Source organism: Dermacentor albipictus, chromosome 2, assembly GCF_038994185.2.
Source record: "Dermacentor albipictus isolate Rhodes 1998 colony chromosome 2, USDA_Dalb.pri_finalv2, whole genome shotgun sequence".
In the NCBI taxonomy this organism is placed as follows: Eukaryota; Metazoa; Arthropoda; class Arachnida; order Ixodida; family Ixodidae; genus Dermacentor; species Dermacentor albipictus.
The window spans coordinates 125,070,694-125,097,710 of NC_091822.1; the positions used below are offsets into that span (position 1 = coordinate 125,070,694).

General features: G+C 47.1%; 1 protein-coding gene across 3 annotated transcripts; it reads right to left on the reverse strand.

Annotated features, from left to right (window-relative positions):
- Positions 1-25,067, reverse strand: LOC135910725 (uncharacterized). Of its 3 annotated transcripts, XM_065442764.1 has the most exons (15): positions 24,860-25,067; positions 23,885-24,009; positions 19,702-19,851; positions 18,481-18,978; positions 15,142-15,792; positions 13,641-14,109; positions 11,778-11,823; positions 11,575-11,694; positions 10,996-11,112; positions 7,015-7,095; positions 6,859-6,939; positions 6,210-6,387; positions 3,522-3,689; positions 992-1,126; positions 1-379 (listed from the first exon to the last, which is right to left on the reverse strand). In XM_065442764.1, exons 1-15 carry the CDS (start codon positions 24,918-24,920, stop codon positions 221-223), a joined length of 3,039 nt encoding a protein of 1,012 aa, XP_065298836.1. In that variant the 5' UTR covers positions 24,921-25,067; the 3' UTR covers positions 1-220. The 3 variants fall into 3 exon arrangements, with proteins under 3 accessions (XP_065298836.1, XP_065298837.1, XP_065298838.1); XM_065442765.1 differs by lacking the exon at positions 23,885-24,009; XM_065442766.1 differs by lacking the exon at positions 15,142-15,792.
- Between the last annotated feature and the right edge of the window lie 1,950 nt (positions 25,068-27,017).

The following is a 27,017-nucleotide window of genomic DNA, read 5'->3' on the forward strand; positions in this document are numbered from 1 at the left end:
TGCGGCACACCTGAAGCCTACCTTACTCGGGTGCATTCGATCAACAATAAACAAATGAAGAAAGGGCGCACGTGAATACAAATTGGACCGCGTTAGTGAACTCATTGCGAAGGCGACACATCTCGCACCAATGAAAGAAGGCGTTCAATACGAACAGTTAATCACAGAGGGTAAATAAAAACGCGAGCAGTGGATGTTATACAAATCGCACAACGGGGTATCACAGGGTTGCCCTGTCAGCGTCGGTGGCATTACGGATAACGTAGAAGGCTCGCGCCATGGGTGGCTGGTCGCCTTGGAACATGAAGAGGCCGATGGTGTTCATGGAGATGGAGATGACGACAACGGCGGTGCATTTGAGCAGAACGCCGTAGGCCAGCTGCGGATGAGAGTGGAGGCAAGCATTGTTAACAAATTACCAATTAATTTACTGTTTGTTAATTTTGTTGATTTTTTGTTGTTGAAGGTGTCGAGGTGATTTTAAGCGATAAAGTGAAAAGAAGCTATCTTCCGTCCAAGCACTTGCAATAAAATTTCGTTAACCTTCGGATTACAGCACTTATAGGTTCTGCGGTGTCTTCCTGTGAAATGCATCGACAGTTACATGACTACAGAATTTATGCACGGGCCAACGTACACTGTTCTCCCCACTCTTCAATATATTCGGCCGTTTCTGCAGCACAATATCACGGTGCAATGCAATGAAACATAGAAATTAAATAAATCAAGAATCGGTTCGTCTTGCCCATGTCATGGTTTTTAAGTGGAAATAAAAGTGGGTTTTTCCGAGGCAAAGAGAAATTACCCTTCGTGTAGCATAGAGTGCAATATATGATATGCATATTGGGCACCATGACAGCAAGGTTGCGGTGTAGCGTGAAATGGTTGCGCCAATGTCGGAGCGACGCCATAAGTACGTCGGAATAGAGCCTTATGTAGTATCGCAAGAAGCGAGAAGGCGAAAGCATGTACCCGTCGGCATCAACCTCACCATCTGCGTGCCCTTGGCTTGCAAGTATTCGCGCATCATCAGCACCGGGAGCGATACGGGCAGCATGATGTTGATGGAGGCCAGCATGCTCACCGGTACCACGTAGAACGATACCGGGGTCTCCGTTACCACCGCCTGCGTACGGCGTTGATGCACAAACGGATGGTTTTCGTTAGTGGATGTTCTTAATTAATCGTGACCAAGTATGTCGCAAGCATTTATTCCACCTCTTAGTAGGTCTACACAAAGAACCACGCTAGTTGAGAGCATAATGCTGAAGGCCCGGGATGATCTACCTATGCATTCTGTAGCTAAAGACCTTGGAGGCTTAACTCAAATCTGTAGGTTTGCACGAATACATTTATAAACCTTATAGCGTGCCCAATGGCCATAGAAGTTCTTTCTTGGTAATTGCGCATGTTTCCCGGGTACGACATGAGAAATTCTCGCAAAGGCAAACTTTGCCGCGAAAACGCTGACCACATTGAGCGATATTGAATGCTTTAACACCCAAAATGGAGTTTCTGCCTGTAAATAATTCTGGAATGCATTTCAGTAGCAAAACCTTTTGCCTGTGCATGCACCTCCAATGACGTGGCACTTTCATCGGCATCAAAGTGTGCTTGCCGACGACTTCGCTGTCTGCGAAGACGGCAGTATGAACTGATTATTGAACGGCACAATAAGTCATTGCTCCCTCATACTCACCCGCTAACACAATATTTTCGCAGTGCTTATCACACTCATGCGCACTCACACTCGTTGGCACGCGGTCACGTTCGTACGAACAGTCAGTCATACTCACCGACACTTACTCATATACATACGTCCGCTTCCGCTCATCGACTGTTAGCCAAGTTCATAGTCACGTCATAGGAAAATCGACGTCCCTGCTTGTGGTCAGACTCGCATTAACGGGCACTCACTAATCTTCGTAGTCAATTTCACTCAGCTAGAAACGTCGGCACTCATTCACGTTCGCACTCGTGCTACCTCTTGCATGTAAAATCCGTGTGGAACGATGACGAGTCAATACAGTCGTGAGTGTGTACGCCGACCTATGGAACTGACGAAACTTCAATTTTCTTGTTAAGAGCTTGTCACAAGATGCCATTGTCATGCGGCTACAGGTACAAGCATGGTCAAATTCTTTACCTATTTATTTAGGTTTGTTTTAGACGCAGTGAATATCGTGAATACCAATGCTAAAGACAGAGAGTAATCTGCCTGACGTAGGCCTTGTCACCGGTACATTGCTCAACAGCGAATAGCATACATTCTGCATTCGAGGAAACTGCATATGAATACAGTTTCTGCGAAAAGGTCAATTATCAGCCTAGTTTAGCTTGCAGACACTGAAACACAACACTACATTGATCGCGCAGACTAATAGGCATAACGTGTATGGGATTGAATTCCCAATGCTTTTCATTTGTAAGTGTTCTTTGTCATTCCCTTATATATACAGCTTCAAAGTTGGCTTGCCTTTCTTCTTACGAGTACAAAAACAAGAAAGGGGCTGACAGATGGAATAGCACACTGTGGTATAAAGTTTGTAAACAGGGATAAGGTGACTCAGAAAGGCTGGCCAATGTTTCGATAGGAGGACCTATCTTCGTCAAAGGCGGCCTCGTCATCCTCGGCGTCATCCTCGACGAGCAATTCAAAGTTAAGAGCGCTTTGTGAATGCAGGCCCCGAAGTCTAGACTGTCTGTCCAGGCACAGGAAATATTCTTGTGCTCAGATCCCACGTACATCCCATGACTTTCTTACCGTGCCTGTACTTTGGGCAGACACGGCTCTGTCTTCTTGTCCGTTCAACGGAGCAGAACTGGGAAATGAAGACCGTGGCTTGCTCGCACTTGACAGTATGCCTTCGTGATTACGGCTATTAATCGCTGCTACACAGCTCTCTTATCCCTCTTAGGCATCGTGATCAGTCACAAAAGAATACAAAATCTTTGTTCATATGTTACAGCTTGCTTCCTTTTGTTTCCAAGATGTCTGTTGCAATTCATGACAGATGTTTTGTCGATATCAGTGCTGCTTGGTCGCTTGCCCCAGAAGAGACGGTTACAGTGCTAAGTAAGGCAAACGGATGAGCAAGACATACACTCGTGGTGCAAGTGCTCTGATGTTCAGAGCCCTTCACGTGCACGAAGTGCAGAGGACGGGCACTGGGCATGGACTGGCACTGAACCGGACAAATGCGCACGGGTGCAATTTCGTGTTCCTGTCTTGGTCTTCCTTAACTCGTAGCCAGGGTTACTTGACAATGACGTACGATCTCAATACCGATGAACTTAGTTTCGGTGGCATAATTTTCTGCTGCCGATCGGGCTTAGCTTACTTTATATCTGGTTTCCTCACCGAACCTTTACTTTGTAGTTAGCGCACATGTCGCGCTCTGCTCTTGCTCAGCACGTGTTCTTGTCTTTTTCTTTATCGTGCGTCTGCACCAATTCCCTCAAGTGGTCCCTTTGCAATTGTTCAGGATCGACCATAGGAGGTACAAAAACGTATAACTCACCACCCGAACCACCGTGGTCGCCATGGATCTTGCTAGAGAATCGCCGACTACGACTTCTGAGAGCACAGCCGCCACGCTGACCAGGATGAACTGGCTGGACTTAGCCGACCGCTGCGCCCAGAAGTGGTCGTCCAGCTGGGCCAGACCAACCTCCACCAGTCGGTACTTCTGCCGTAGAAAATATCGTATGAGTGCAAGAAACAAGTTTGTGTGAAACACCTAATAAAATTGATGGCTTCAAAGTGTTAGAAGTGCAGGTCAGGTGGTGTAGCAGTTGCATATAATAAATCAATAATACAACGGACAGAGCAATAGACAGTGTTTTTCAATGATTTCCAGGACATGGACTGGATTTCCCAGTATATACATGCTGTTTCAGTTAACTTACTTATGCCAATCCTTGAATTCACGTGTGCGTTACGAGAACGCAACTAAGTCAGTATTATTAACTTTTCTCGTGAGCAACTAAAACTATCTTTTACTAAGTTTGGGTGACTAACAATAATTAAATTACAAGCTTTTAATGTATTGCAATATTCGCAAAATATTCAATATAGAAGTTGTTGAGCTTACTGAGAAATACTTAGATAACATATTTCTGCGTTGATACCAATTGTGATTTGAACTGTTCCGGTCTTGAAAGAAAGCGCGTGAGCTTTCGAAACTACGACATGCGTAGACGGTAGGGCGCAGCGACGTTAGCGCCCTCAAGCAAGGTACGAATGAATGATCGATGCCCAACCATGACCGAAGGCGTGAACAAGCCTCGAGCCACGGAGAGGTATCCAGCAGTCCAAGCTTACACTTTTTCCACTCTTGTTTTCTGAACCAATGAAGGAAATGGAGTCATGCGATATGCGATAAATAACTTATCGCGATTTTTGAAGTTCTGTAAGCGTTCTTTCTCTGAAATGGCAGCGTAAGGGGTGAGGGTATTTTGGCGGCCAACGGCGATATAACGCAGACGACGGGTGTTACCATCACCTATCATTTTTGCTTATTGCGGTCTACTCAGCCTGTCAGTCTTTTCGGCCTGTGCGCAGCTTTGATATCTTTTTTTGGTAGTATGCTTTATGGTATTATTATCACTGCGTGCAAGCACTTGTCATGGGGTATCTTTTTCTGATGTCGTTCGCTGTCTTTAAACCAGAAAAAAGTTTATATGGCAGCAGCTATCATCGTGGAAAGAAATTGTGTATATATTTCTGAATAGGCTCTACAACTTCATTTTTAAAATTTTGAGTTTGAAGCGCTAGATGAAGTGGGTAATTAATCATCGTAAAATATTTGGCTAAGCTCATACCAGAAATACACTGTGTCGGCCAAGTGGACAAATAACAATACTAGCTAGATTGCACCCCGGTAATGCAGACGTGGATTTATTAAGGCTTGACACAAGAGTTCTAATGCCACATGTTTATTTGCAAGTTATCGCTCATGCTTTAGGTAACTGTGTCCTGTGGAGTTGGCTGTTATTTTTTGTTCACAGCGTCATCTTGTTCATGCAATTAAAAGCAATGCGAAGCTATCTGATTCCTGTTCTCCAAAGCAAAAACAATGCAATGGTCGGCTACACCTCATGATCTGCATTTTTATTCGGCAAAGTTCAACGGAATCATAACATCCTTAAACCGAAATATTAAGGGTTTAGAAGAAAATAAAAGGCACCTCTGAGACACATTCAATTTTTTTTTTCGTTGAGAGGTGCTTATCATCTTCTCTGGTAGACCGACTCGAGTTGATATAGGCCGTGCTTTATGCACGGATCTTACCACGTAGAGTATTACCACATGTTCTCGCAATGAACATTCAAACACTAATAATGCTTACAGTACTGTCTAATAATGGAACCTGCTAATTGCTGAACTTTTCGTTTGCTTCTTCTAAACCCATACAAAAGGCGTCGGTGTTCTAGCGCGTTTCGCGAAGGTATCCGCGTGTAACGCCACGCCTGTTACCACGTTCGTGTCATAGACGTGCTGTGCACGTTTTGTGCTCGTATTACATAGTCTGTTGCGTACGTAATACCTTTAACATTGTCGTTATGCCCGAATTACTCCCGTCGATTTCCACCCCATTGACGCTACTCTAACGCATAAAGAAAAATAACCAAACATCAAAAATAAGGCGCTTGCAACACTACAACGTGAAAACGCTTACTTTAAAGAAATATATAACCGATAAATAAATACAAACATGAACGTGAAGTGTAACAGCAATAGCAAAGTACTAGGATAATACGATGAAGTGAGGTTCGTAATTTGATGGTCTGTAAAACACTGGGCTGTAGCGCAGTAAATACTCGCATACAATATAAACACGCGGGGTATATCACTTGCCCAAAGACACACATGAAGTGAGTTTCACTGAATAACCACGACCATTTCCGGTCACAGCACCGGCGCATTGAGCGCCGGCAGCATAGCTGTGCGCTCGCTTGTCCGAAGTGAACGTTCCGTGCTATCGCTCCCTTTTCCAATCGTCTGCGTCCCGCTTCCGAAACTCAGCAGATCACGTGACCTCCACGACTTGGCGGGTGGTCCGCGCGCGCGCCATCGCACTCTGAATAATTGACGGCGTGAGCGCAGACACCTGGAGTGTCTGGACGATTGCAGGCGCCATAAAAACCCGCACTGAACTCGCGAGCTTTGGTCGATTTAGACTCGAGAAGCTGCAGCAGTCGTTTACCTCCACCGTCCTGCTGAGCGCCATGACGGACCCGAGCATCAGGATGATGTCCCACGGCATGCGAGAGCAGAGGTTCCGCCAGCACAGCAAGCGAAGGGACCAGCAGCGGCGCCACGCTGGTCCTGGCGCAGTGCTCAGCACCAGCAGTGTGAGACCCAGGAAGGGGCCCTCTAGGTACCTGCGCCGGCGAGTACTTTTCATTTCCTTAGGGAACCTACCGACACTCTTAATGCAGAACGGCGATCTTGCGAATTTTGAGCAGTGTCGAACGGATTAGTTAGTCAATGATAGTTCTGAAGCAACGCGAGCGGCTTTTGAAAGGTGACTCATGTGGGGAGGCTACGGACCCGTTTTTACCGCCTGGTACTCTTTCACGTGAACCTAAATCTAATTAAATAAAAGCTTTGGCACTTTAACAACATACGTGCGAGCTCGCCAGCGCTGAGAATAAAACTGCGGTTTCGTGCTCGAATAACTCAGCTCACGGCGGTGGGAAAGCGGGGAAAAGGGGTGCGTTTGCGGTAGAAATGCTTTATCTCGGTGTGGGACATATCTCGTTTTTTTCGCTGTATGATTCATCCATGCCCTTATTCGAAATGTATTCCTGCTAGTATACAGCTTATGGCGCGATCAACTTGCTGTTACTGACCTTCCGGGGTGCTGGGCTGCATAAGCGCTGGAGGCGGCAGGTATTCCGACCAGCCAGTAGAAGAGCAACGCCTCCCGAATACTGTAAGGGCCAATTCGATGACATGAAGTTTGCAGTGCACAGGAGCGAAAAAGTAAGCTAGGTTGATCTACTCACGTGTGCCTCTTCATGCTCTGGTGACGGACCTTGGCGCACTTGGACATGTCTCTGTGCGTTTGCTCGTCGATGCTGTTGTCGCTAGTGCGAAAAGAGTACAAAAAGTTGACTATTGGTAAAGCGGAAAGTGCGGCCGTTCAGGGACATTATCCGCATGTGCCAGTTTGACTTTTCGACAACCGTTTTATTTAGCAAAAGATGACCTGCAGTTTTCTAAAAACGGTGGGTGTAGTTACTACCTAATTGTCACCTATATTTACTACTTCGGTATTGCCGCGTTCAGAATTCAGAATCAGAACCAGAATTTGTGTTTTACAAATTCAGAATTTGTGGACACCAAACAGACACTAAACACCAAAAGTGTTTAGTATGCAGAGGGAGGTCCTATAGTGCCATAGTCAAAGACTGTCTCGGGACCTGTATTGGGACCACTTGGTAACGGCATATAGTTAACACCATTACTGGCTCAATAAAGTAGTCACAGTTACGAACGGTACTTGAGCACATTATCCTTAAACGTAAAAAGATTTAGCTCGAAGAAAACCGCATTTCATCTCCGGTTCAGCATGGTTTTCGTCAATGTTCATCCACAGTCACTCAAGTAATCGAAATAATACATGATATTTCCAGTTGCATAGACAACCAAAACTAAACAGACCTTATCTTTCCCGATTTTGTAGTCATTCAATTGCGTTTCATGTCAGAAACTAATGTTAAAGTTTGAGCACACTTTCGCGAAGAGCCCCATTATAGAGTGCATAAAGGTCTACCTAACTAACCGGACACAATTTGTGCAGATTAACCCTTCGAATTCTAAACTCAGGTTACCACTGGTGTGCCCCAAGGTGGTGTTCTAGCATCTTCACTATTTTTATTTGATATTAACGACTTGTACACTATAAGACTCTTCGCTGACGAATGTATAATATATAAAGAAATTACTTCGCCACATGACCGTGTAATCCTAAAAAATGCACTGAAATTAGTCTCTGTGTGGTGTACGAAGTGGCAAATAACCTTCAATATTAAAAAGGTCTGTTCTTTGGAGAATAACAAGAAAACACCACGCAGAGGAGTTCATTTACACCTTAAACGATGGCCCCATGCCAGCAGTCCCAGAGCACAGGCATCTCGGTCTCACACTAACGTCTGACTTTGCATAGGGCTCCCATGTTAATCATATTACTTCAACCGCCCTAAATTGACTTTTCTTTCTTCTTTTCTTTCTTTCTTGCCTACGCCAAGCTCCACGCGAAACTAAATTACTAGCTTATAAAGCATTTGTGACATAAACCCTAGAATACGCTATCTCAGCTTGGTTTCTGTCGACTAAGAAATTAACATGCCAAAAGGAGTAAAAAAAAAGCAATTAGATACATCTTCAATAAATATAGACTTACAGATTCTCCAAGTACTCAACTAAAGACTGCCGCTATACTCTGAATACAAAACCTAGTCACACTCCAACGGTTAAAATTACTGCACTAGTTAATTCATAATAAGTTAAACGTTAATACTTCCAAATACATTACCATCGCAAGCACCAGAATAACACGAATTAAACATTCATGCACCCTAGAGGTATATAGTTTTTAAACTGGCTGTTTTATATACTCTTTTTTTCCGCTTGCCATAACTCCCACTATTACCAATAGTTCTGTCGCTTCTTGAAAACTGCTTGTTTTCAATTATGAAATATTGCTGCGCGCTTCTTCACTTGATGTTACTGCACCGAATTGCTAACCTTCTTTGCAACGTTTTAACAACTGCTGGAATATATAGATATACATGTTTAACCCTTCTTTATATTTATTACTTTGATATTAGTACTAATTATGATGGCTATACAGATTGTGTACTTTTATTTAGTATTTTTTACATATTTACTGCGACTTTCACATGTTTGTTGTTTGACCCTGTGCGTTTCCTGCAATACTTATTTATGTGATTGGTAATATGTTCTAAAAGAATAACGGGTCTAAGCTACCAATTATAAAATGCAGTTAGCACCACCGGACACAGTTTCTAGCCTATAAGACATATATCGGACCCATTTTGAAATTTACCTGAGCTGGTCCAACATACTCGTTGTAAATTATTAAATTTGTATCGAGGGGGGTGCCAACTGCCTTTGTAATTGATAGCTGAGACCCATCAGTAACAGTGACAATCTTGCTTAGTCAGTATTGTTACTAACTCTACCGTTACGCACGGCAGTATTACCAAATTAGTAAATAGTGTGACAACGAGGTAAGAGCCACCACGACGTTATCTTAAGAGCGTACGAGCAATAACGCATTCTGTCTAGGGGCATTCTAGGGACCGTGAAACGGTGCTGTTGTTTACGAACCGTTTTTATTGTCGAGTATTGGTCTCAGAACAAGCTGCACTTCCCTAGGTACTGTCAAATACGATATACGTAGCTGCTCACTTCAGTGACCGAAATAGATTACCCGCTATGAAGCAGAAAAGCTACGAAGCAGCGAATCGCCACCCGGGTGGATGTGTTGCCTAGTGCCACATATAGGAACGTCTAAATGAAAGTTATAGGGCGCATGTATAAAAGAAAACTGAAATGCGGCCTGCAGAAGTGCAGTAGCGTTGAAATTACATGCATTTTAAGTGAAAAAGTGGCATGCGCGCGCATGGCAACGTGCAAAATTGCACTACGAATCATTGTCAGAATTCATGTATCTAAAATAATCCTCCGCATCTCATCGAAGATAGCAACAGAAAGGTATGTATGATTTTCCGTGAAAGCTGGCTATGATATTTCTTGAAAAAAAAAGATGTACGTTCACAATGAAGAATAAGAGTGTACAAAGTAATAATAAAACGAAGGGCTCGCAGAACAATGAAAAGAAAGTCATCAACACTGTGCAAACGAGGGAAAGCTCAGCTTGGACACAACGTTTCGGCAATGGCCCTTGTTTTTATCAGGATACTGAATACAAGACTCTGAACGCTTGACGATGACGAATATCCCTGATGAGCATTCCTGACAAAGACACTGAAGAAGTCAAGCCTACTTGCGAAAATGATGGCTCCGGGCGAGTCTTCCTTTGTTCGCGCGGTGTAGATGACATAAGTATTAACATATATGAAAGCATTGCCATTAATTCCAGAATGCAAGACAATTTTAAGAACACAAAGCTCGAAAACCATTGCATATAGACAAAATTTAGAACAGCGTCCTCACCTTCATTTCCGGCCATAGAAAGGGCAATAAAAATTGTAAAATGATGTCCGAGTTACATATAAATTAGCTTTGTAATATTAATGATTATTCTTTGGTTTTATGTACTATTCACAACTCAAACTCCACTCCAGTGTACGAAAACCACTACTATGGGCTTTAGGCGAAGGTTACCGCGCCTAAGCAAACATTTTGAGCTATCAAACTTTAATTATCAAAAATGATACGTTTGGTAACAAGGTGGTGGTAACAACTTTATTGAGCTTCTGCTCAGTTATGATCTGACAGGCCTGAGTCCTAGGATGGCCCCTCACGAGAAGTGACCCTTTCGGCCCAGGCAACGAGAGCTTTTGTAGTTTTTGATCCGATGTTCTGAGCAGCTCCTCCCACGTCTGTTGTGAGGGAGCTGACAGGAGCGACCTATACTTTAACATTTAAGAAACCTGATAGAACATTGGGAAATGTTGTGGTTACGAAGATGCACAAAAGATAAAAAATATCTAGGGAAACATTTATCAAGAAATTTTAGAAAAAATAAACGAGAACATAATTTCCCCTGCTTCGTAATCACAAAGTTTGTGATGCAAGAAGATCATTTTCAACTGGTCTTTCAACCTTGCTTTATCGTGATTCCTTAACAGTGTCGTCATTAGGTCAATTGTAATCTTGCCAAGTATAGTGCATTTACCTTTCTTAATCATGATTACTCATCAATGGCAATGTGCAGTCACTCGCCCGAAAAGACAGAAAATTGAGCGATCTGCTACATAGAAATCGGCGCTCACTAGCTGACGAGGCTGGTGTAGTAGATGGACGTCCATGAAATGGCGCAGCAGGTGAGCACCACTGGCATCGACACGGCCAGCCACCTCAACCAGCTCACCGGGCACTGCTCGTCGCGGCTGCGAACACGTGACGAAAACGTGAGAACCCCACGCACATTAAAGCGAGAGCGTAAAAAGTGTACAGCCCATCGTCGTATCGACCCATCGTAAAACCGATCCGACTCGGCAAATTTCATACGAGATGTCATTAGGCTTCCAGCATTTCCATCAGGCGCACAACCTCTCCCCCTCCCCCACCCGCCGCCCAACAGTCGGAGTGGCCACCTTTCTGATCCATCGGATGACGTGTCGCATGGTTTCGACACAGGTGCCTTTGGCACCTCAAGTCTAAAAAAAGTTAGTCTAATTTTCGGATTTGTTAAATCACTACCTCGACTCATTCTAAATACAGGCCTCTGTGGTGCAGGTGAACCCGAGGATAGCGCTCAATTATAAATACCTTCCCTTACTCTCAAAGCATTTAGAACACATTTGAAGCACCCTGTGTATAGTTTATATAGAGCTAGTGGAGGCACTCGCCAGCCGAGAGTGACGAGGACGGTCTTCCGCGCGGGAAGCGTGCTGAAACTCGCGATGTTCCCAAGGATGGCGGTGTAGGCGGCGCTGGCGATGAACGCAGGGCGCACAGCGGTGGTGAGGCTGCGCGAACGGGAAGGAAAAAAAAAACAAGAAGACAGCTAGTGAGCGCAATCGTAGGTCACAAAAGCAAGCGGGGAACTTACGCTCGCACGCGCAGAGACAACGTCGGCTGCTCTGCTCCCGTGATGACTGAAATGCAAAGGAAATCACGAAAATAATGACGAATGACGAATGACTAATAATGACGAATGGTTAACGAAAGAATAAATCGTATAATGACATGCCTTTTCCAAGACTTTATAGGCTTCTGGAAGAAATTACGGGCACTGAGAGAAGCGACCCAAGTACAGCAGATCAAGAATATGAAACTTGCTCAAAACCGCACCAGAACACGTTGCTATTGTATGATCTCTGAAGAGTCGAAAAAGGGAATAAAGTGGTTTATGTCACGCTGCAAAAAAGAAAAAAAAAGAAAAAAAAAGAAAAAAAGGAAAGAAAAGAAAAGAAAGAAAAAAGAAACTTTGGCCGTCTCACGTTATTCGACTGCTTACGTGCTTTTGCATACGTAGAGTAACATGCAGCGGTATACTTGTTTCGCCACTCATCGCGCGTTTTAGCGACTGAATTTCAGATGGCTCGCCTGTGGAATGAAGCTGTTTTGTAATTTTTTTAACTGCGAAGATGAAGGTGCCGCCATCTTCTACACAGTATCAAACCGACTAAGAAACCGCAGTTCCTAAGGGTACTGTTCTGCTGAATAATGACATACTGTACGAATATTTTTCGAGAAATATCTTTGTCCTACGTACTAAAGCTGCGAGTCTTTCTAATGTATGCCAGTGTTGTCTTGAGCTTATTTTTCAATAAACAAGTAACACAAAGGCAGGCGAGATTACCGGATTCTAGAAAGCTTCTTGTGGCTGAAATCGTCGAGGTTATCTCCATGCATAACTGTAGAAGATCAGCTGAAGATGGTGTAAAAGGTTAAAAATATCCGCGCAAAGTCGATACGATTGTTCTCATTGAATTGCGACAAGCAATAGGCAACAGCGTAACTGCATTGGCAGTACTTTGCGCTCTTCCGCAATCAGATAACTTTCTTTCAGCATGTTGTTAAGGGCAGTTCACTTGTCAGACAATGCACGAAACAACGACGGGGGGAGGTTTAAACATTTCAGCGCTACCCTACTGCAGCTCACAACAAACAATTCAGAGTGGAGAATTGGTATTTCGAGGTCGCTTAATGAGGGCCCACCCAAGGGCCGTGCGTAGTACGTTGATGCTCATGTGCTTTTTTGTGCGCCATAAATAACGGCAACTATAGCAGATGAGAAAAAAGACAAACGATTGTGTTGTCTCTTCTGTGTCGACAGTGATCTTTTCTAGGAGGGGGGGGGGTGGCGAGAAAAATAAACGTTGCTGTAATTCACCAACTAGTCTAGCAAGAATTTCTTCTAGCCCGCGCATAGCTTCAAGACATCAAACACCGTTAACTGACTTTGTCTGATATCGGGTTGAAGCATCCTTCCGAAGCAACGCACACGCTATCAGACACGGCGTGGTGAGGTGCTCCGGAATAACTTTTTGCACATAGGGTTCTTCAATGTACACCCAAAGCATTTTACACGACCACCTTTACATCAATTTGCTCTGATTGGACAGTGGTAGGTAAGACCGGAAATCGAATCGGCGACCTCGTGCTCGGAATACGATCATTAAAGCATAGCGTAAACCCAACGTGGTTGCTTAGTGGCTATGGTGTTGGGCTGCCAAGCACGAGGTCGCGTGATCGAATCCCCCACACGGCGCCCGCATTTCGATGCCCGGGGCGAAATGGGAAAACACCCGTGTACTTAGATTTCAGTGCACGTTAGAGAACCCCACGTGGTCCAAATTTCCGGAGCCTTCCACTACGGCGTGCCTCATAATCAGATCGTGGTTTCGGCACGTAAAACCCCATAATTTAATTTTAACATAGCGTAAAACAAGAAAGAAGGAGCGCTCACAGGAACTCGAGCCCTTTTCCGTCGGCGACTTCATGTCGCTCATGGAAGCGCGCTGTGAGTTAAGGTTGCCCCGCCCCGCGGTGGCCGGTCGCTCGGGTCCTGCCTCGGGGAGCGGACACTGTGCCCCGAGGCCAAAGTCTTTCTCGACCTGCGTGATCGGTTCCGGCGACCTGGTGGACACGCTGTCGCTGCGCTGAGACTGCGGACTTCGTTTCTTGAGAACACCGCGCACTTCCAGCTTTGCTTCCGGTTGGGGCTGGTCCGCTGTTGCCTCCTGCGGCACTGGCTCGGGCGACGGGTCGGGTTTTGGCGCCGCAGCCTTGGGCGGTGGTGGCGCCGTCTCGCTCTTCGGCTGAGACGTCCGCCGCAATTCGTGCTGTGTCTCGGTCTTCTTGTCGAATGACGGCCGAGCCACTCGCTTTGTCTTCCGCTTATCGTTGGCCGATGACGCATGGTGCCGGTGTCGAGCCTGAAAATGATCGAGGGCTTTCGGTACGTGGAAAGCTCGAGATGTTGCAGTGCCTGCCAGTGCTTGCAGGTAAGACGTCTCTGTAGGCGCCGCGCTATCGTTTACACTACGTCGACCTATTTGCTTCAGTATAAGATAAAATTTCGCATTGTGAATGTTTGCCTGCATTTTTTTTATAGGTTACGGTAAAAATATCATGTCATGTGCAAAATGCGAGAACCTTTCTTTCTTATTTGGTGTTGCCCAGTACATCAGCATAATCTTCATCAAAAGCCGCTCAAGTCGACAGGAAAACGTTTTAGGTTGAGCGTGCACGGAAACAAGTATTTCGAACCGGTGGCTCCAGCAGCGTTCGCAGTGTATTGGTTCCCGCTGCGTGAAAAGGAATACAGACTTGTGTGAACTTCCAGAATCACAACACAAATTTGAACGAAGCTGTTTCTTTGGGCAGTTAGAATGAAGGATCCCGTTTGTCTTTAATTAAACCAGCTACTTTATTATGTTGCCCGTATATGACTAGCCCGTTTGAAACCTTGCCTGAGTATGGCGGTTTTGAGAAGCCCGCGGTTTTGACGGTCTTGAAAACAGCCCACGATATACATGCAATAATGCGGGAGCCGGCTGAAGCCGGTTACCCTATAGTACTGAAGCTTATTTAGGGCCTTTACGCCGCATTGTTGGGACTACCGGGTCTCTATGAAGTGACCAGCGTGAAATGTCGTTAAATTGTGACGCGCCGATTCATACGGCCATAGAGCAAGGCACGTGTAACGAGGAAAAATATTCTTGGATTTTACGCACCACAGTCACGATTTCCTGGGGGACTCCGGATCACTTTGACCATTTGCTGTTTGTCAACGTGAACCTAAATCTGTGTTTGTGCACTTTGCCCCCCATCGAAATGCTGCCGCCACGGTACGGATCGAACCCGCGATATCGAGCTCAACAGTGCAACGCCACAGTCGCTAAGCAACCGCGGCGGCTGCTTGCAAAGAAAGAACATCGCGATGTTTGCAGGCTGCCCTCGCGTACCGCATGAAGCGAAACACCGCCTCGACCATCATGCCCATGCTTCGCTGTCGCTTTCGGTAGAAACTTTGGCGAAGAAGACGCCGCGTCATCGCCCTTCGTGCACTTGGCCGTCGGCGGCGATGGCACCATCGCGTCCAGGTTCGGGCAGCTCGGCCGTAGCGCCGACGACGCGACGCTGCCATTCCGAGCGGTAGGAGCGTCCGCTGTGCCGGGGCAAGTCAACGAACTGGACAGCGGCGCTTCGCGTTGAGACCCGAAGAAAGGAGAGGGCGGGGACGACGGTGCCGTGAGCATCGTCCCAACGGAGGCCGGCTCGACGCGAGAATCGTGGCAGACTTCTCTGCCCGGCGAGGGCTGCGGCGACGCGGCCGCCGAGAGCGCTCCGTTCAGAAGGCTGCCCTCTCGGTGCCCCGTCCGCAAGATGGCGGACACCGGCGAGGACACCGGCGACTGTCCCGGACGCGAGGGCGACGACAGCGGCGACGTCTCTGGCGTGTTGGCGTTGCGCTTCAGGATGGACGACGGCGGCTTGCTCTGCGAACTGAAGGAGTGGATGCGGCGCACGGGAACGTAGCGAGACCACTCATTCTCGCGGTTGTCCTCGCGCCGCCGTAGCCCCAAAGCTCCGAAGGAAGTCTTGCGAGGAGTTTTCTGCGTTAAGTGGACAAAGCCGACTTGTACGTAATGAACTACATGCAAACATTTACTCGCGATAAATAACATTTTATGCTACTCTTCCAATAGATGATTTCTTTGACTCAATAAGGCCCTCTGCAATTCAAGTTTCACATATTTCAGCAACCAATTACATGTATCCAGTTGGTTTCTTGATGACAGGTAAGCTGCAACGGGCGACGCGGATTTGAGCGCTTCAATTTGGCGGGAGCTGTACGGTGGAATGCCAACGGTCGCGCCACGCAGTGACCTCGCGGATGCGAGATGTTCAGATAGGCAAACCCAGGCGCTATGTATTAGATTCATCATCTTGACGGTCTACCGGTTGTTAGCATATGAAATAAACCGGTGCTTCCCTTGCTGGACAGCAATGGCCGCTTCTGACGTTGATGTTAGAAAGTACTCTACGCACGATATTAAAGCGAAGCTTTATTTGCCTCTTCCTTTGACTTTCCCACTACTGCTGCTGCTGATGATGCTGCTGTCTGGCTCACAGCGTCGAGGGGTGGTTCAGAGTGTGTGCATGCATTACAGAAGCACGACAGAGAGGACAGGCGACGCGAGAAAGAAACTCGTTTGCACCTTTCCATCGCGTCGCATGTGCACAAGGAGCTCACTCGGCATCGCCCCATTAGCCTCTTGACAGCTGTAGTTATCCGTGACCACCCGCAGAAACATTGCAGAAACCGCAGAGCTCACCTTTCTGGTAACGTGCAAGACCAGAGGCTAGCTAGATACGATGGTAGCGTGGAGGGGGGACATGGGGCAGAGAATGGGTGGAGACAGCACAGTCGCGAAATAAGTGAATAACATCCTTGCCACTCTTCGCTCGCAGTTCCCATACAAGAAGTGTGTGTGAGTGGGGGGGGGGGGGGGGCATACAGGGAGAAGGTGACGTGAGAAGGCAAGCAAACGCTACTACTATAGACATGGCAGCGGTTGCGGGCAAACTCGATAAATTTAAGCTCAAGGTACGGGTGTTCTTCCTATTTCTGAAAAATAAGCACCGTGCAAATTTGTCAGGCCGACAAGTTACACAGGTTGTACAGAGGCAGAGCCGCATTAAAGCGCTCCACAGGGCCTAGGAGACACTACGGAAGCGGTCGCACGTCAAATCAACACATCTGTGCCCACCGCGGTAGCTCTGCGGCTATGCCATTGCTCGAGGTCCCGGGTGTGATCCCGACCGCGGCAGTCGCATTTCAATGGGAGCGAAAAAATAAATCTTAGTGCCCTTCCACTCTGTGAAGAAGGATGACAAGCGAAGCCGTGTATGTGGACCCATAATGGTGAACTACACCTCCGCCGCGGGTCAGCCCGGCATTGCACTATCTTCGGGACCGGCTCACGTATGGGGAGTGCTTAAAGCCTGCTTCACTTTCGCCGCGGGGTCGGGCCAACATTGCACGGTCTCCGGGATCGACCCATGTATGGGGAATTTGTTTGCTTACGACACGAAAATTTCCTTGGACGGTAGCGGTATACAGCTCCGCTGTAAAACGCTTGTGCATTTAGATTTCGGTCCACGGTAAATAGCACTACGGTGTCAAATTGATCCGGAGTCCAGCACTACGGCATGCCACATAACCCAATTGGGGTTTTAGCATGTACATCACCATAATAAAATTAAGGTTTAATGCTTCTGTCACGATGCGATGTGCCACGTGAGGAAACGACAACGCTCAGTCTTCAACCGAACAGCGCCTGCAGCGAACACCTCTCCCTGTGTGTTCTGTGTACATATCAGTGGTACGCGCAAGATAACGTTTCACTCACCACTCCTGTGTTGGACTAAACGTCGAATAAATTAAACATGCACCGTCAAAATCGCCACTAATTATACCCAATCAAAGCAATCAGCACAGAAAGCTTCGCTTAGATTGATTCCCACGCTGCGTGGGATCCACCTACGTTTTTTCAGCTCTTCATCGGTCCTACCTGGGGCGGCTTCTCCGAATCTCAGCAATAATGAAGCGCCGTGGTTCGTAGAGGACACAAACGGCCGTATAGTAGCGCTGGGTAACCACGACCCCACTAATGCGCAACGTTTCTGCACGTTAGAACGTTTCCTCCAGCGCGCACACTGAGCGCGAGTTTTCTGTGTCACTGCTGATGTGTTCACTACAAAACTACGGAAGATGATCAAATAAAATTTTGAAAAGCAATCATTAGTGAAGACAAGCAAGATGTAAAGGACTCCGGAGTGATCACCGAAAGGTGCAGGCCTTCTCGTTCTTTATTTATTGTATTTGTGCAATGTTAATAATAGTAAAGGGAAAGTAACGGAAAAGTAATGATTCTATCTAATCTTTTTCAATGCTATTGTGGGCGAGTAATTGGCCGCTGTAATCAATTACGCTTTTAAATCAAGCAATTGTAATTGTAATTGGTTTTTTTTCCTGTGAAGTGTGCAAGTTTTGGGAAGACGTGATAATGGCGAAAAAAAAAAGCGCCTCTCTGACAAAAGAAGTGCACACATGTACGGTAAGATTCGGCACGGCCAATTTTAGACTAACCGCGGTGTGCGGGGAAAGAGAAGTTCAACAATTGAATCCCACGTTTCTGCCACCCACCAGGCTACTTACTCACTGGTCACGCAAATGTTTCTGCTTTACATCGTAGCAGTTCGCAACAACATACGTGGTACGCAATGGCGGAGCTTACCTTTCCATCCCTTCGGGGCGTATCGACTGGTCCGTGCGTCGGCGTGGGCGGCAACACGCGCCTTCCGCTCTGTTTCGTCGAGGAGCTGTTGCCAGACGCCTCGCTTGCCACCTCGCTGACAACGGACACGCTCCTGGCCCTCCTTTCCGGTTTCGCGACTCGGCTCCCGCGACGCCCCAGCGGACGCCGGACTTCCTCCACGTAGTTCGGCGACGAGCTGGCTGTCTGGATGCGGACGACGCTACGCTGGTCGCCGCCGACGATCTCGTTGTGCACGGTGGTGATGAAGCGGTCGATGAAGACGGTGCTGAAGATCGCGATGAGGGTGCTGGGAAGCAGCAGGCTCAGCGTCAACACCAGCAGCTGCAGGTAGAGGAAGAGCGGCTGCATCCGCAGGGCGCAGCGTTGAATGACGTGCAGGCACAGCCGGAAGAACACGGTCGTCTCGTCGCCCAGGAAGGCGACGGCGAAGAGGACAGACGCCGTCAGTACACCAGGCTGCGCCGGTTGGGAAAAGAAGAGGCTTCATTTACACTTTATTACATGACAAAAATATTCGTCATTTATGGATCGCAATAAAAATACTATAGTGCTAAAGAAAGCTGGGCTGGGCAGTTCACTCATTCCATAAATTACTTGCCTGCTGTCGAATTTCGATGATTGTTTTCAGATTTTCAATAGCAGTACTTCAACTGCCATATCGATCATGCGTGAAGCTGCCATTGGCACGAGTGATATAACCCGAATGCGTACGCCGAATGTGCAACCGCTAAGCCTTTTTTGAAGTCGTTGCCCGAGAACCTGCACTTGCATAGACCCCCGATTCGTATGTCTGGTCGGACCTCGCTCTTATGGGTCATCGGGCTCTTCGTATGGTAAGCACACAGGAAAATCTGCTAGCGCTGCAGAGTTCTGCCTCGGTACACAAGTTTAGACTTTTAGTGAGTGAAGGATCAAACATCTTTACTAATTGCACTGTCATTTATTTAAGATGTTATCAATGGCAAACGCATATAAAGACAGAGTGTGAGCATCAACCTACTCTTCGAAATGTATTCCAAGTCGCAGCAAATGCCTCTACATTTCTGCAACTGTCGTGTGCGTACCATACGATAGCAGCGAACATTTTTTGGATTCTGGCTGTGCTGACGTGCGCCGGCACGAAACCGTGAGAGCAAGAGCACCCGTAGGGAAAGGTGGAACTGCTTTTGAGACACTAACGCCAAGGTATTCGGCGGCCAGGTCGTCTGCGTCATAAACGTCGCCCAGGGGCAGAATCGCGATCGGCAGCATGGCGGCTACGGCTGGCGGAAGCAGGCGGCCCATGAGACCCACCACGGTCAGCAGGATGCAGTAGATGCAGGTGCCTTCCTGCATGAGACGAGGTGAAAGTTGTCGTGTTGAAACGCGCACTTTACAGAATCGGCACGGTGTAAGAGAAGACGACTGTACTTCAGTATATGCGTGGAGATTAGTGATTATAACAACTGTTCTTAGTTTATGTGGTGGTAAGATATGAGATATATGAAGGTGAACTGCAGCAATATATTCGACGGCGTAAAAATCTCAGTTTAACATAAACATAATGTAGATACAGAAGAGTCTACGTGTAACGTTTGCCGTTTTAAACGCGAGCTGGAGCGTCACAGAACGCCTCAAGAATAACCGGTTTACCGCGATAGCGTTAAGGGCCGATTTACGCTCGAGCCGCCCATCGCCGCAAGCCGCACCGCACGCTTGCGGTCGCTCTAAAAGTTGCACGTATCCAGCACTTGTGCACAAATTACCATTTACACTGTGTAAGGTATACACTGTGCACACAGTGTAAATGGTAATTTGTGCACAAGTGCTGGATACGTGCAATTTTTCGCGCGACCGCAAGCGTGCGGTGCGGCTTGCAGCGATGGGCAGCTCGAGCGTAAATCGGCCCTAAGCAGCCCGTGTCGCAGAAAGTCCGGCGGTGGCGTCCCGTCTCCGCGTTGGACGTCGCTTCGCCAAAAAGAATTTCGGACCAAATTCGGAACCACGCATACTCGACCACTTCTGTACCACCAAATTTGCTCATACCATGTCTTTCGATCTTGACAAAGTTATTCCTCGGAATATTGAGAACGGCCGCCCACAAGCAAATGTAATAATAAAAAAAGCACCAACAGCGTATGTCCTTTACGTTAGCTCTTCTCGGACTGAAGTATTAAAATTGCGAAACAGTAACAGGAGATCGACCCACGCAAGAGGCCGCGTTTCTACCAGGAAGCTCGCCTTTGTGCACACCGTTCGCAGCCAGCGTTTCCCGGGAAACCTTACGGTTACATAAGCGGCAGTTGCCGGGAAGCATGAAAAGCAGTAAGGAGTCTTTGAATGCCATCGCGCTCCACTCTTAAAGGCGACGCTCAAGCGTCTTCCCAATTTCTTAATACTGAAACTGAAAAAAAAATGGCTGTGGCTTAGGTAAGGTTAAGCCCAGGATGCGAAGCATACTAGCCTTTATTTTAGTTGTTGAACCACTGTTTAGCCTGGTGAACTGCTGTTGCTTGGCTATATTTGGTTCGGCTAGACGAGGAAACAACTCATGCATTACTGCTTCGCCTTCAAGAGTGGAACGCGACAGCGTTCCCGTCGACCCGCCAAGGGGTGTAAGACAATGGGCTACAGGGCAGCGACTACGCGCCCCGCATTGGACGCGGTGAGCGTCGAGCAAAGCAGCGTTCGGCGCGGCAACGAAATGTGCGCCTGAGCAAGAGACGCACGCCTTAGAAACAGCTCGTTTCTAAGGCAACACCGCATTCACTAGAGGCGCTTTTGTACCGCTTTGAAGCATCGTACTCGTGGCTCAGTGGTAGCGTATCCGTCTCACACTCCGGAGACCCTGGTTCGATTCCCACCCAGCCCGTCTTGCAAGAGTTGAGCCAAAGCCACTTCTCCTCTGTCGTGACGTCACGGTGTCACGTGGTTTCAAGGTGACACCGCCGCGCCTGAGGAGCTGGGTTGAGCTCTCGTAATATGCTTCGCATAAAAAAGCCCTAATCGTTCGCAGGAAGCGACGCAGGGGCTCCTCGGCATGAGCTCCGTTGTCGCGGAGGCGGCGCTGGTACGTAGCGTCGATACTGCGGCCGCCGCACGGTGGCGCGACGAGCCCCTCTTGTGAGAAGTTCAGTCTGCGGAGACCACTCACATTAGCACGCATTCTGATCAGTGTCTGGTTCTCCAGGCGCGGCTACGCGAGCCAGCCATAGCCAGCCTACAGCACCCGCGGCGCGCTGAAATTTCTCGGACGCGATGTGCGGAAATTTGCGACATGGACTTGGATGATTCGACACCAGCAGGTGTACGCATCTTCTACTTAGGTGCTGTTTAAAGGCTGCTGACAAAACAAATATACAATTACCGGCTCTGCCAACTTTGGTTCAGTGGTAGTGTACTAGTATAAATACTTCTCATTTATGACAAAATTAACCAAAGTGAAATTTCATTGGAGTTGACATTTAAGGGCACTCACTATAAGAAATTGCACACAGAGAAGAAGAGGAGCTCACTCGTGAATTTTTGCTGAACTACATGAACGACGATGGCGTCCTCTCAAGGAATTATCTTTTGTTCGTGCTATTGATATAGCGTTTACTACCTACGGCGTTCTACAGCGCTACCAAGCTTTCAATAGCCGCTTCGCGTAAGAAAAAAATACCCGTAGATTGAGCGAATATTTTTATCTTCTGTTGCTTAAGGTTGAGTTCGTTTTTCGAAAATAGAGGGTGCACCAAAATGAGTGCTTTGTCTTGTCCTCGTTCTGACAGATCACACGTGGAACTGTTTGTGGATTTGGATACACCTGTGTAAGTGCAACAGTAATGCGTTGAGATGCAGTGCTTATCTGGTTGCCAAAATAAGTTCTTAACTATGACAGTCGAATGCTCAATGAGATGACGATAACTTTTCAACACTGGGCAACCAAACGATCCACTCACAAGGCGGGCTCTGCACATCAAAATACATATCTTCTTCACGATTAAGTTTAAGGACCACTGACAGCTAACTTTTGTTTGCGACTTTTATGTTTTAATGATTAGGACTGTGTCTGACAATCGCAGAATAATACCATAAACCCTCCAAAACTAAGTTATGTATGATGAAATAGTGTTAGCTTCGGTAATTGTGATATATTCTAACGTCACTTATAAACGGGCACCGAAAACCATAAGAAACGAGCGCCGCACTGCAGCAATGAATGGTGAACTTTGGGGTTTTACTTGTCAAAACCACGATTTTATTATGATGCACGCTGTAGTAGGGGGCTCTGGATTAATTTTGACCGTGAGCGGATGTTTACCGTGCCCACAATGCAGGGTAAACGGGCGTTTTTGCGTTTCGCCCCCTTCAAAACGCGGCCGGGATTTGATCCCGCGAACTCGTGCTTAGCAGGCAAACACCACAACCGCTAAGCCATTGCGACGGGTGCAGCTGCTGCCAACTCAAATGTGCATTCCCGTTCACTTTAACAGCACAATGAAATATGTTCTAGGCAACGTTCGCCATAAATACTCCATCAGATGTACCTGTGTATGCTGGAGAATCAAACAAGACAAACATATCGAGTTTGAAATTTAGGTGTCAGTGGTCCTTCAACGCTTGAGGCGAGTGCAAAGTGTCCCAATTGGCTTCGGCTGAATGAGTTTTGGTCATAATATGACACCTCTTCGAGCCATGGTAAATGATAAACGTACAGTTTGAGTCACAAAAAAGTACGGTTCTTCTCTGCCTCTTGAAGTACCTTCAAACATACAAGGGCCAAGTGATCAAGGCAGTGACGTCAAGCGGTTCGCTATGCTTACCGCATTCAATCTGATAACTAAAAATTAAATTATAGGGTTTTACGTGCCAAAACAACTTTCTGATTATGGGGCACGTCGTAGTGGAGGACTCCAGAAATTTCGACCACCTGGGGTTCTTTAACGTGCACCTAAATCTAAGTACACGGGTTTTTTCGCATTTCGTCCCCATCGAAATGCGGCCGCCGTGGCCGGGATTCGAATCCGCGAACTCATGCTCAGCAGCCCAACACCATAGCCACTGAGCAACCACGGCGGGTCATTCTGATAACTATTCTGATCGCTCAGCTTTAGGCCTACTTCAAATGTTTTGGCTGTTGGTCTAATCACGTCGTTGCTGTATGCGCTGATACCGGGCATCCCCCCAAGTGGTCTTGTTCTGAAGCTCCTCCCATCGTCTGTCTCGAGAATAGGTTCCTGACTAAGACAGTGACAGACAGTTATACGATGGGAGGCTCAGTGCGTTGGCAGTAGCGCTCATTGTTATCTCAGAATATAGGGCAAAGCTGATCATGATTGCCGATGACATTCCCGAGTATATTGTGCCGATGTGCCTCAGAACTTTCGCACGTGCGTACCTTATCGGCGAAAACGAAAGGCAGCAGGTAGACGGGCATGAGAAACTCGAAGTAATCGCGAAAGCTGCGTTTCTTTAGCTGCAGCTCCGCCTCCGGTGTCGTCGAGCTCTTCTTCGTCGTCTCGCCTGCGAGGGGGCAGCCACGTTGCTATCTTTTTTTTTTCCTGTATAGATTCCTTTACAAGGCGCATTACGAGCATGGGCCCGTGTTGATAAGGAGTTAGTTCTTATGCTAGAATTGTTCTTAAAAGTAGGTGCAAAGCATTCGTCGCGTTGGACATGCCATTAGCAAAGGCGGACCGCCAATAGCAAATAACACTTACGGACGAAAACCGTTGCGAGATCGACCCTTCGTCCTCAGTAGAGTTCAATTCGCGCCTCTAAAGAACTTTAGATTTTCCTATAGTTTCGAGATGGATGGATTTCTACCACATTCAGGCGTTCTGACTAAGCTAGGCAGGACCTTCAATTTGAACGGCATCGTATAGACCCTTGCGTTGTTACCGAAGAGTAGCCCCCCGAGACAATCCAGAATGGTCTTCTAATTCAACGGACAGGAGATATAATAGCATGGTGCAGTTGTCATCCAATATAGAAACTTTCCCTCCTCTTGCTACCTCTTGTGTCCTGCCAGTTGATGGGAAATCTATGAAGGAAATGTCCCATAACGTATACCTCAAGAATTGCACTTATCGTTGTTAAGGCCTTAAACCTGTTTCATAAGTTTGGAGGGGCAGAAAAGCCCCATGTCCATTTGAACTTAAGCGAAAGTATAATTTTTATACTTCTGCAAACTCTATGCGAACAAGCCGGACCGAACGCATCTGAGGGCGGCACTATCATCACAGTTATAGTGCTTCGAAGTGGGCTATAGCGTTCACATCATCCCGACTGACAAGCTCCAACGCGAAGAGTCGATTCTGTCCTCTGTTTGAACTTTGCTGAAAGCGACACATATGGAACAGTCACCGATCACCTGGAATGAATCCCTCGCTGCTTGGCTGCATCGTTTGGGGTGTGGCGCTCGTTGTGGCCATGGCGTTTGCCGGCCGTGCTCCTTAAACCAAACAGCTAGGAACAACGTCGCCACTCTACAAGGGATGAGGACCGTGAGAGGGATGCTAGGAGTAGACAATAAATGTTCCAGTCAATGCGGAGGAACACAATGAAGCCTCCGTGCAGGAACGCTCCTTTCTTCTTTGTCTTCGGTCGCGCTGGCACGCGGATGTCAGTGCGATAAGCTTGTTAGAAAGCGGAAAACCGTCCTCTATACTGGACATTCTTAGCTGGAACTTGTGAAAAAAATTGTTTTGCGGCCTTTTAAAAACTGACCACCTGAATTTAGAAGTACACATGTCATCTAAAACATCTTTTAATAACTTCCGCGAAGTAAATTTCTTTTTGCTGGGTCATGAGAAAGAGAGAGAGAAAGAAAACAAAGATACGAGGTCAACCTGAAGGAGGATGCAGATTTTCATGCACAGAAGGATATAAGCCACACGCTGATTTATTGTTTCAGCTTCGTTATGGGTGGCGGTGTGTGCAACAGATATTGGAGTTACAGCCACATTACATAAATACACAAGAATGCGGACGCGGGAACATTCGCAAGTGACGTCACAGGCTAAATTTACGCAACCAAGATTGCCATACGGTCATTGTTAGCCGTTTTTGGCAGGCCGAAAATGTCGGTTTTTGACAATCTCACAGCAATCGTTTCCTCTTAGGTGCAACGGCGCGTCTTAGATCGCAAAAAGCCACGTGTCTCTCGTAGCTGCCGCCGACGCATGAAGTGCACCGCTGACGCGAGACTCGGCAGATGTATGTTTTTATTACTGCGCCGCATCCGATTTTGTGTGCGCCCGTGCCTATAGCCTAAAGGCCCTCCGCCGCTGCGCTGAACGGTTTCCGGTGCGGTCTATACTGGATAGAGTATCTGGTTTACACGCATGAGGCCCGGGTTCAGTTACCCGCGTCTGCTTCAGAAGAGTTGTGTGGTGTAAAAGCCAGAACTCTAGACTTTGAATTGAGCCACCCGAGTTTGAGCGTCGCTGAGAAATGTTCTCGCTGCGTGGCGTATGCGTTTGAACGTTTAATTCATCTGACAGCCATTTGCGATTTTTCGGCTAATGGCTGCTGAAGTTTTTCAATAATTCGCGTTGATTATGGATAATTAGCTGTTCCACAGTGTTGAAAATCGGTTGGATCAAAATCAGCATCAACCGCTTTGTTAGTAATTCGCCTTGACGACTTATTTAGGTAAACATCTAAATGACCCGCCGTGGTTGCTCAGTGGCTATGGTGTTGGGCTGCTGAGCACGAGGTCGCGGGATCGAATCCCGGCCACGGCGGCCGCATTTCGATGGGGTCGAAATGCGAAAACACCCGTGTACTTAGATTTAGGTGCACGTTAAAGAACCCCAGGTGGTCAAAATTTCCGGAGTCCCCACTACGGCGTGCCTCATAATCAGAAAGTGGTTTTGGCACGTAAAACCCCATATATTATTATTATTATTATTTAAACATCTAAATGTGAAAAAAAATTCAGTTCCTTGACCTAACCTGGGGTTTTCTTCGGATGCGCGTGGGGCATGCTGGGCGTAACAGCCGAGATCCAAGAGAAACATGTTGCCATATATGACAGTGCACACTGAAAATTGATTAAAAGGGCCAATGCAGCCTCGTGTGTTAAGTCAGCACTGAAGAAGTCATGCGAGCGCGAGGCTGAGCATAGTTTATTGAATCGGACAGCGCACTTAAGCGAAGCAGGTTTTCCTCATCCTCTCATCACTCCAGTACGTAAAACCATCCCGCAGAAAGATACGTTTTGAATCAGCGCGCAGAGGAAAAGGGTAAGACGAAAGACCAGTGCACGTGGTACCCTACGCCCCCAAGTTATCACGCGGCCTAATACATAACACAACAGCCATAACAGTAATTTACTTTTCAGTGCCCCTTGAAAGATATCTGCAGCGTTCCGTAGAATGAAAAAGCATAATAGGCCCCTGTGCACTATCATTCATAAAGATATGTTCACCCACTGCACATTCAACGTGATTTACCACATGCCGCCGCAAAGTTGTGTTTTGATAATGGAGCGCGTCAGCACTGCAACAACGTCAAGAATGGGCGCC